Raw genomic sequence first — 10,973 nt, forward strand, 5'->3', positions numbered from 1 at the left:
CAGAAATACTCCATCTGTTGGCACCAGGGACCCTAACCACTGTAGCCTTGTCACTGTAAGTACAGCAGCAGCAGGCTGCAGTGTGGATACAGCTTAAGGCTGAATGACTGGGGTGACTAACCCTGGGTTAGCAATCAGAAAAGGAAGAGAGAAAAGCTGCTGTTCTGTTTGTGGAAAGTGCTTAGGCAAGGATTTAGATTTCTTTCTACAGGGCCACGTTTGCATTAGAAAGATCAGCTTTCAAAAAAACCCTCAAAACTTAAGATGCTTCAACTTTTTTTTATTTTTTAAATACTTAATTGCAACATCATAAAGTCATTGGTTCTTTAACAGCAATGGGCCTCCTGTACGGTAAGCAATTGTATTTTAAATTAAGACTCATATATATAACATATAATTCTATCCTGTGTACTGAACGGGTTTCAAACTTTGGTATCTTGCTCCTCCTAACTTTTCCAGTTAGCAAAAATAAATGGTAGACGGCTCTGTTTTTGGCAAATCAGGCTAAGCATATCAGGAAGGTGGAAGTGAAAGTAAAAAGCAGCCTGAGCTTTCTCCACCTGATAAACAAGACTCTTTCCAACAACTGGGAGGAAGTTATTTGTGTTCTCGTTCCTCTGTCCCCAGTGGAGGGTGACACAGTCATAAAATGAGCTGTGCACTGTGGGTTGGAAGTCGTGATAAGCAGCAATGTTCTACATCCCACCTTTGCAGACAGGAATCTTATGGGCTTCATAACATGTTGACCTGGAAAACTAGGGTGTCATAAAAGCAGCATTTTTTTCAATACCTTTTTAAGACTAACAAACAAGAGCATCAACAATAACAATAAAACACAAAACTCTTTTCGATCTTCGCCTAGAGTGCTCAGCAGAATTTATATATAATGTATGGTTTTATGTGTAAAGGGCAATGCAATTCTTGTGCTCTGTTGGGTTCTCGGGGTGCATTCGAAGTCCCCTGGAAGAGTTAATGCACGCCTTGGACTTTAGCAGCACATTCAGTGTATATCTATAAGTCATATGTCTAAGCTAACTAACCATCTTCCATGCATGGCACCTGTGGCAGTAGGTTAATGGAGAGGGGTGACAGAGCGTCACGTGTATTTTGGAAGGTATCCCTACCCTCCAACGGAGAAGTTCCTCCTCCCCACCAGCCCCATTCCTCGCAGTTATTTAACAATAAATTAAGCAGTGTTTGTGAAACAGCAGGAAGCAAACGTAACTTAAGCGAAATGGCCACAATCTCTCCTCACACCAGCACCAAACCTCATGCCAAGAGTATTTGTTAGCTGTTGCAAGGGCTTTTTACCTTAGTGACCAGCTCTGAAGAGTTAGCCCACAAGGACAGGGAGCGCTTACACAAAGCAAGCAAAAAAACAAAACAAAGCCAGGAAACATTAGGCCACATGCTTGCTCCTCAGTCTATGGCAGAAGCAGTCCCCACTACACCCTCCTGCAAAGGAGAGCCAGAACCACCCTGGCACGGAGCAGGTAGGATAAGAATTTTCATGCCTCTGTTATTTTCCTTCCCGTGGTTTATTAACTGATGGTTAATCCCAGCATCTTGCCCACAAAACAAGCCAATGGGCAGCACTATGGTCTGGGGGCTGCTTTGTATTGGACAAATGGTTCTTTGTCGTGGAAATCGAGATAGTAGCAGAGCTATCCCTCACCAGGCACGCAATGGGCACGTGAAAAAGGCTGAGCTTGGTTAAGGCTGAGGTTCTCCCCGAGGCAGCAAAGAGTTGTCAACTAGTTTTAAGATGAACTCAAACTGAGGAACTTTTAAAACTGTAGTTAAGATCTTTTTGCCCTCTCCTGATCCGCCTTTTAACCCTAGCACCATGAAAAGATTCCCCTTGCTGCCACCTGGAGAGGCCAGTTAGCATATAGGCAGTGACTTGCTGCATGATGCTAACCTGCCTCCAAGACCCACCTGGTTCCCTGTTCCTCAGGGGTCACCAACACCTCTCCTTCCCACCCTTCTCTAATGCAGCTTGGCTGATGGATGGACAGCAGGTAACTTTTGCCACCCACCTAGCATGAGGACCAGATCCTCAGCGTGTTCCCGATAGACGGAGTTAACAGGCACGGTAGGAACCAGAAGGTCTCACAGCTTCCAGAGCAAGGTCCAGTTCTCATGGGGCTGGGTGGCTTTCAGGAAGGGCGGGCTTCATCACAGGTTGATGTCTGTGACATCTGTAGGCGTGCTGGTAACGTTGCCATCCTCGCTGGCTGGGTAAGCAGAAGTCTTGGTAGAGGGGTACTCTTGGGATCGGGAGCCCTGTTTCAAGCTCTCGGCTAAGGCTGCTTCAATCTGCTCCTGACAAGCTTTCAGACAGTCCTGTGAGAGAAGGAAAAAAATCAGCGGTTTCAGTTCCACTCGGTCTCTCCAAAATGAGAAGAGCCCTGCTAATGGCTCGGAGCCGAACCTGGACAGGCTTTCTGACCATCTAAGGGACAGGCAGGTCCTCCTCCCAGTCTCCTTTGAGTTTAATCTTTAGAGGCAGCTCTGCAGTGACATCTCCTCCCACCTCCCTGCTTTACCAGGCTCATTGTTTCATTACATACCCCACCACAGAAAGGTAGCAGGAGATGTCACTGGAAAGACAACTTGTGAGTGTGAGCACCACAGTCTCATGGTGGCTCGTCCATTGGGAGAGGAAACAAAATTTGCCCCAGGATTTACCGACGTGGACAATATGGATGGTGGCTCCTACCCCTTCCCTAAATACATGAGAGCAGCTCTTCCACTCTGCAGCGGAAGTAGAGGGGAACTCACTGCATCGCCGGGACCCTCCAACAGTTGCAGCACCCAAGCTCTGCCCCACGGGTCTCCTCTGTCGGAGCCCAAAGCCTGCGAGGCTTTAGCTACAAATCGCCACGGGATCTGGCACCTGCTGCGGACTTAAGTTAGACCCAGAGGCCTTGGCCTTTCAGTTCCTATCCTGCATTGCGTGAGGGAAGATCACTCAGGAAATCTGTTTTTAACTCAGCTCCCTGCCCGGCACACAGAGCAGACCCAGCCCTTTCAGACTCCAGGCACGGTCCCTATCTGAGGGACACCACAGCTGCCAGTTCGGGTCTGGGGACAGCAGCGTTGTGCTAAGAGGCCGCGGCACCCATGCGATGCAGCGTGCTCCTTGCAAGCCTCCTGCACGTTGCTGACCCTTCGGGGACCGTCAGCCAATTTTCCCCACAGCTCTAGAGAACCCGATGCTGCACCATCTCGTGACCCCTCCGGCGTGCCTCGCTCCAGAGCCAGGCGTGGGAAGCGGCCGGCCCAGCTACACCAAAAGCAAAGGGGATTTCAGGTAGCCGAGAGCTGCATGTAGCGCACCCCTCCCCGCAGCCAGACCGAGGCACATGAGGAAACTCCTGCAGTTTGACACTCGAGAGCAGTGACTCACGCTACCCCAGCGGCAGCACTCCTGCATCTCTAAAGGGCAGAGCTTGCCTTCTCTCGGGGGCTCTGCCTGAGCGCTTTGGCGAGGGAAGGTGGCATTTTGCACAGGCCAGGTTGGGGCGCTGGCCAGATCCAGGCCGGACGCCCCTGGGGCCATCTCTGGTCACAAGAGTCTGTCGCACACACAAATCTCTTACCAGGAATCCACAACTGGTTCTTAGAAACTGACAGAGGATGTGGCAAGCAAAAATAGCAACGCCCACCTCCCCTTCCCTAAGTCATTTCCAGTAAGTGTGGCCTCTGCCCGCAGCCATGAGGCGAGGAGAGCTGCATTGCAAGGGCCCCAGCAACAGCCACTCTGGTCCTTATCGTGGCTCCGTGACACGGATGAGGAGGAAGGGGACCAGCACAAGAGCTGCGTCTCGGGGGGTGGGGAGGGGAACAAAGCCCTGGTGCTGCCGGGTCACATTTAGGGCCAGTTGGCGGTGGCCAGATGAGCCCATCTGCTGAGGAACTGAGACTGAAGGCAGTACCTTATGAAAGCTGCTGCAGCCGTAACCGACTCATCCGCAGGTGACTGACGGAGCAGCTGCATCCATCCCACCCAGTGCCAGGGCCTTCCACACTGGCGGAGAAGGCCTGGGGGGAACTTGCCCTGTCCCTGCCCTGCCTGTCCTAGGGCGGAGCTCAGCCTCTGGGGCTCCTCTGCATCAGAAAGATGCACGAGATCTGGCCTTCATCATAAGGGAATGGGGAAGGAACTAAGGGGATGGATCTGTACTCAGGGAGGCAGCTGGGCGGGGACACCCAACCCCTAATAAGGGGTAGGAGTTGCTCACTTGAGAGCATGCATTCATTGAAGAGGAAGCAGGCCACCCCGAGTCCTTGGAGAACCTGCATCGTGGATGCAGTCCCACTACAGCCAGGACGAACAGATCCCCTCCCCATACCCTGCTGGGTCAGACGCCACCAGCCCCAGGCAGGGATCTACCACCCTAGCAGCAGAGGTGGCTCAATTAAAGTGGGACAGTTCATGCTGCGACCTCCTGGAGTCACAACAGAGCGCTGTGAGTGCCCTCCGAGCATCTCCTCCAGCTGCTCAATGGTGAACTGAGGGGGGCACCAAGGCCTGGGTGGAGGCAGGAGGGGGCAGTCATCCAGACTCAAGCAGCGAATCAATGACAGAGTCAAAACCTAGGAGACTGAGGATGAAACGTTGCTCCTGTGCTTTCGCTGCTGGAACCGTGTCTCAGAGAGCTCGGGGGATACTGTCCTCTGGTTAGACTGCGAGCACCTTGGGGCAAATGCTACCTTTGGTCTGAGGCTGTGCAGCATTTAGCACCACGGGGCCCAGTTGCTCACGGGTCTTTCTGCAATGCCTCTACCCGTGTGGCAGAAAGGGCTCCTCCTGCTGGTCCATCGTAATGTCTGCAGCTCAAGATGTCAGCCCTGGAGCCCAGATCGGTCCAAAGATGGAAGCTGGGACCAGGGGCACTGGGGGCAAAGGCTGTGTTTGGCACCCAGGGTTGCAGGAGAGGGGCCAGCAAAGGGGGGGTGCAGCCTGGTAACAGCTTTCAGCCCTGACAGCTCTGCTGCCCTCTGATCTTCCCTTTGTGTTCCCCCCTGCATGTCTTTGAAATCCTCCCTGCTTCCCACCTGTTCTCCTCCGCTGGCTTCAATTAACTCTGCTCACAGGGCAGCATTCAGCCTCTGCCCCATTCACCGCAGCAGCTTGCGAGCAGCTGGCTGCAGGCAATTCAGAGCGACTTTTTAACTTGAACAAAAAACTGCTGAGCAAAGAAAGTGTCTCTCTCCTCCCGACCACCCCCCAGCCCGACTCCGTGACAATGCCAGGCTGCGATGATCCCTCTCTCAGCTCCCCGACTGCCATCAGGGAAGTCCAAGCATTCAGAGCTTGGGCAGATGAAAAGACCAAAGGCTCTGTGGCCGAATGAAGGCTCCCAAGGCCCCGTACGTGTAGAAGGGGGTCCTGGAGCTATCCCAGTCCAAGCTCCTCATCCTCTCCCCAAAGTCACAGCCCCTCTGAGCCCTGCTGTTTGGCTCCGACGGAGTCCTGGAATGCCCAACAGCTTCTGGCTCCCTTCCTGCTTGTGCTCAGAGCAGCTGCAACCGGACACTGGACGAGATGAGCAGATGCTGAGCCTGGTCCCCTCCACCCTTGTCCACCTGATCCCATTAACACCTGTCCGCTCAGATGAACAGACGCCTCCCTTTGTGCCTGTTTTCCAAAGGCTCTATGCTCCCCACCCTGCTGTGAAAGCGATCTGGACCCTCAGGTGACCGGGTGGCCAGCCTCAGTAAGCAGCAATCATGCACCATACTGCAGGTCACAAGCTGCAGGGGCTGTGGGGGGGGGGGCAGCTGGGGCCAGCGTCCTAGGAAAAGGCAGGGCAGGAGTTGGGGCTTCCATGCTCTATCCCATGATAGCCTTGCTTGTTACTTTTATCAGTGCAGATTCCCACACCTGTGATCCCAGCTAGCCACAGCACTAGCCAGACCCACAGGAGGGGTGGGGCAGACAGTAGAGCTGGGTCCCAGGAGGCTGCAGCTCAGAGGCTTACTGCACTTGGTTGGTTAGCACTGTCCACCCCCTGCCAAGACTGCTGAGTCCAGGCCAAGGCTTCTGGAAATGTTAAATGGTGACCCCAGGCACTACTGGCTGAGTTTGTGAGTCTGGGATTTGCAGACGGCCACAGCATCTGTGTGCATCCAGCAGACTCAATAAAGAACATGCCTTCTACCCCTTCCAGCTGATCCCCGTCTCTTCCAAGGGGTACTCATGGGGTGGCACCATTGACACCTTTATCCTGAAACTGGAGAATAAAAGTGATCTACACCCAAGGCCTGAGCAGGAGAGAATAACCCAGTCCCCTGCCTCTCCCCACAGCCCGCAGGGACACAACTTGATACTTCAGGGCTAGACACTGGGGCCCCATCGTGGCACCTGACAGATGCCTGTTCAAACAGCTATCCTCCCTGTCCCTTCTTGGCTCCTCCTGATTGACAGGGGCTTTTCTCCTGACCCCATACACACTTCCTATGCCTGATGCCCCACCTCCTGCCCCTCTGCTGGGAGGCCTGGGACCTGCTGATCAAGTTTTACACTGTGATCCAATGTGGCACTTGTAATAGACCTTTGGTGATGATCCCTTGCAGCCCACAGGCTGCTTGCCAGCTTGGATTCCACATCTAGACCCCTAACCAGATTCAGAGCTGGCTTCCTACCCCACAGTGGAGACACAGAGTGGTCTGATCAGCTGATTTCTTCAGGATCTTGCCCATGCAGAGATAATATACTTGTTTGCAGTAGAAAACACCTTTTCTCTACACACTTTGCAAAAGTGAGCAAGCCTTGTTGGGACATCCACCGAGGAAACCGAGGCAGAGGAAATGAACTGTCGGAGGACACACAGGAAACATACAGGAACTTTCTGTCTCCTGACTCCAAAATCTCTTTGGCAAGGGACCCCTGAGTGAACACTTACCAACTCCGTGCCGGTAATGCTAGCCAGCAGCTCTGTGAGCGCCTCTCCAGCATGGGGGAAGAGAGACAGGCCGTGGATGGCTGCTCCAATGCTGCCCGTTGCGATCATGGATGGAGGGTACATGGTGAAAGTGTAATCTAGGGATCCAAGGCAGGGAAAGAAACAACAAGGAGTCTTGTGAGCGCAGCTGCTTGGGACTGCAGCACCCACATAAAGCTAAGGGGGGGTCTGAAATGCAGGACAGGCAAAGGGTGGTGCAGCTGGTATGACTCACTGGAACAGAGCACAGCTAAGCCAAGGAAAATGTAAGCCACCCATCCAAAAAAACCCAGCAGGATCTGTTTGGCTGTGGAATAGTTTCCTCAGGGAAGTCCTGAAAGCCACAATGCTCGGGCGGTTTAGGATTAGCTTGGGGAAAACGCTGCAGGGAGCAGCCCCCACCAGATTTTGCCAGCTCAGCCTTTCAGAACCGTACTCATGCTGTCCAAGATGCAGAAGTGGGGCTCAGAGCAAAGTGGGGCAGGGGGTGCGAGGCACCCTCTGGAGCAGTGTTTTAGTGTAACCCCTTCCACTCAAGAGGCCTGGGGGGCTGTCCAAGTCTATACAGCTTGCGAGACAAGTAGTAACTTCCATGAAGAGTCGATTGCCCCACGCCCGGCTCTAGCCAGTGCGAAAAAAGGCTCGCTGCTGCTTTGCCCTCCCATGACACTTTCCAACCAAGTATCACACAAACATGAAGTCCCAGGCCTTCAAAAGTCCCCAGCTCCATCTGGCAGAGGGGGAAACAGTCACTGGGCAGTTCTGGGCCTTACTGTAAGGGATGTAGGCTCTCATTTCAAGAGACACAGATGCTCAGTACCTCTAGGGAGTCAAGTCCCATGTGATTTGCCCAAGGTTAAACAGTCAGTGAAAACATCAGCCTTTCTTCCAGCCTGGGCTGCCCTCACGAGGCCCAGGGGCTCTGTTCCTCTGCTGCTCACCTGTGGCACACAAGGCAATGAAGGTCTGCGCATGTTTCTTCACCAGTTCCACCTTGTCCTTGGGAAGTGGGAGCCGATGGAGGATGTGAGCCAAGAAGTCATTCGCTATCACTGACACTAGGTCCCACTTTAGCTTCTGAAGAACTAGAACCTCCCAGTCCTGAACAGGGAAGACAGAGAGAGAAAGAGAGAGAGAGAGAGAGAGAGAGAGAGAGAGAGAAATTACATACAGAGAAGAGGCTCTTCTAGGCAGAAAGTACTCATCCACCCAAAAATATCAGCAAGATCCAGGGGCATGTGAGCATGGTGCTGGGGGAATGGCCAGTCAACTGGTGCATAGCCCCCCAGGAGTCAGAACTGATAGAAGGAAAGCAAAGTTCCTGCCCCCAGTCTGCAGCGGTTGGCAAATCCATACCCGCATAGCTGCAGGCTGGTGTAAAGAATCAAAGGAGGAAGCCATCCATCTGCTCCCTGGTTCACACCAGACCAGCCCTGCCAGCTCCCTTGTTCACAACCCTGCTGCAACAACCTCTCCAGGATGCTGCAGCAAACCAAGACAGTCAGGGTGTAGGCATCCCATTGTCACGCTGCTCTGTCTCCTAGGTCTCCTGCTGCAGGGACTCCTGAAGGGGCAGGGGAGGGTGGCAGAGAGGCTTGGACAGGATTCCTGGGTTATGGCTAGGCAGCAAAAAGAGGGGCTGAATTCTACACTTGAAGCTTGCAGCAGTTTTCATAGGATGTGGCTCTGTGTGGCCCCAAAATCTTATAGCAATGGACGAAACAGGGAGATGGAAAATGAGACACCGAAACTCAGCCCTCCTAGTCAACTCAGGCAGATTACTCATACCTCACTCAACCAAGCTTCCCATGGTTGCTAATGGCACCTGCCACAGTAAGACAGACATGAGATTAACCACCATGCCTTCCATCCACAACCACTTTCCACGCAAACTACCTGGAGCCACTAGCTCATGAGCAAGCAAAATGCAGCCTCTGCTAGGCCAGGAAGCAGAAGCCATCCCACACCTGTCCTTATGTGGTATTTTCTTTGTTTAAGGAAGAAGGTAATTAACTTTCCCAGTTATGCTCTGGTCAGGTTAGATTCTGACCAACCCCACCAAGTTTAACACCCCTTCCCATCTATTGTTAATGAACAGTACAATGAGACCTTAATGAGCACAAAGAGCCCTGACTTCCAACAGCGCAGCACCTCCCTCACTCCAGGACCAATATCCACTCACCCAGAAAAGCAGAGCCCACCCACAACACCACTGCCTTTCCTTGTCCAGCCAACCTGACCCAGCCTGGCTTACAAGAGCTGACCAGACTGGCTTCAGGCCAAGCTTGGAAAAGGATGTCCAGCAGTTCTCAGGGAAAGCCCTGCTCTTCCGCAGGATGCTGAAATGGCCATGCAGGTTTCCATCTCCTGCTCTCTTTGGGTTGCATTAAAGCAACAGTTCATGCAGGTTTTTGCTGTTAGAGGCCAGACTAACATCTCTGCTCTCCTCACACCCCTCCGCACTGTCCTGCCTCAGTGCCCCTGGGAGGAATGGAGGCAGCTACAAGGGCTGTTTCCAAACCTGGAAGGCCCAGAAAGCAGATGGAAGACAGGAACCCTTTATAACACTGATGCCTGGTGTCTCCAGGGCCTCTTCTGCCCACTGGTCTCCAAGCATTTCATAAACATCAGGACTGATCCTGCTAATGTCCCCAGCAATTCCCTCCCAGTTGCTGGGCTTCAGCTGCAACTGCAGTTGCTCATTCTCCCTCAGGACCCTGCATGGTACTCCTCCAAACAAGCCCTTTGAGCTAGGTATCCTTGTTTCAGAGAGGGAAATGGAAGCACTAAGCAAGCCAGCAGCTGGCTAACGAGCACAATTAGTCTGTGGCAGGAGCCTATGTGCAGCAACTGGGTGAGGTTCCTTCTAAAACTGGCTGATTTCATTTCATAGCTGCACCAGTAGGAAGAACAGCCCAGGAGCTAGAGCAGTAGCCTGCAGTTCAATCCCCTGCTCTGCTACTGGCTTTCTCTGCAACTTTGGGCAAGTTGCTTTGGGTGCAGCTCACTCAACTTGCAGAGTTCATTGATTTCAATGGGAGTTAGGCCCTTAAGTACCCTTAAGGATCAGCACACTGGATCTCCAGGGCCTCAGTTCCTCTGTACAACAGGCATAACAGCATTGCCCCCTAGTTCACTCCAATTTTATTTGCAATTCTGAATGTCACATTCCAGCTGGAAGGACAGGAAAGCAAAGGCTTGGAGTCCCCGAGGGAGATTGTGGGATCTCTGCCACTGGAGGTATTTTATGCACCGGACAGTGAAACATCAGCAGGAACGGCACCGGGATGGCTCATCATATAAAAGGACCCCGTGAGCTCCCAGCCAGGCCTACTTTTGATGATTAAGTTCAGGGTGTGGTTCAAATTACCAGAAGATGTAGTATTTTTAAGTGGCAGGAGATGAGGTTGATTCTGCTTGCAGAGAAGGCAAAGTGGGGGGTAACCAATTCTACCAGGATAAGCAGTTTTGAAGAAGTGAGATTAAAATTTCAAAAGGATATATGTCTCAGTTGATTTTTTTTATAAAAAGAACCCACCCTTTCCCCTTACACAACAATGCGGGTTCTGCATTGCTTAAAGCTACAGCATTGCTCAACCGTCTCCGGGTGCCTCACTACAAGGGCTGCACAGTGTCACTGCTGTCTGGCTGCAATGTTACTCCAGAGCCTGTACTGTTCCAGCCAATGGATTTTTTTTTTTTTTTTACTAGAATGGATTTTCTAGGCTTGCATCCCAAGCAGCCTGCTTTCTATCTCCACAGCAAGCAAGAATAACATCTACCCAACTGTTGGAGAGAGTCCGTGTTCCTTAAATGCTCTTTATCAAAATGCATGGAGGAAAAAAGGAAGAGTAAAGAGAAAAAAAAAGGACGATAATTCATAGGACTTTAAAATCAAAGAAGAAAATGACCTGGGATGCAGAGTATAAGAGGCAATATTAAGCTTAGATCTGGAAAGAGGGTTTTTGCTGCTAGCCAAGCTGAAGGATCATAGTGGCAGGATGCAAAAAAAAAAAAAAA

The 10,973-nt window shown here is 52.0% G+C and overlaps 1 protein-coding gene across 2 annotated transcripts in view; it reads right to left on the bottom strand.

Annotated features, from left to right (window-relative positions):
- Positions 1 to 283: 283 nt before the first annotated feature.
- The window catches only part of CCND3 (cyclin D3), a 68,888-nt gene continuing 58,198 nt past the window's right edge, over positions 284 to 10,973 (bottom strand). For both annotated transcript variants that reach the window (XM_019514250.1, XM_019514248.1), the window contains exons 3-5: positions 7,895 to 8,054; positions 6,915 to 7,051; positions 284 to 2,346 (exon numbers count right to left, since the gene is read on the bottom strand). In XM_019514250.1, the coding sequence (XP_019369795.1) occupies positions 2,179 to 2,346; positions 6,915 to 7,051; positions 7,895 to 8,054 (465 nt within the window). In that variant the 3' untranslated portion in view covers positions 284 to 2,178. The remainder of the gene's footprint in view (positions 2,347 to 6,914; positions 7,052 to 7,894; positions 8,055 to 10,973) is intronic.

This window comes from Gavialis gangeticus, unplaced genomic scaffold, assembly GCF_001723915.1.
Source record: "Gavialis gangeticus isolate Ggan-Ray unplaced genomic scaffold, GavGan_comp1, whole genome shotgun sequence".
Lineage (NCBI taxonomy): Eukaryota > Metazoa > Chordata > Crocodylia > Gavialidae > Gavialis > Gavialis gangeticus.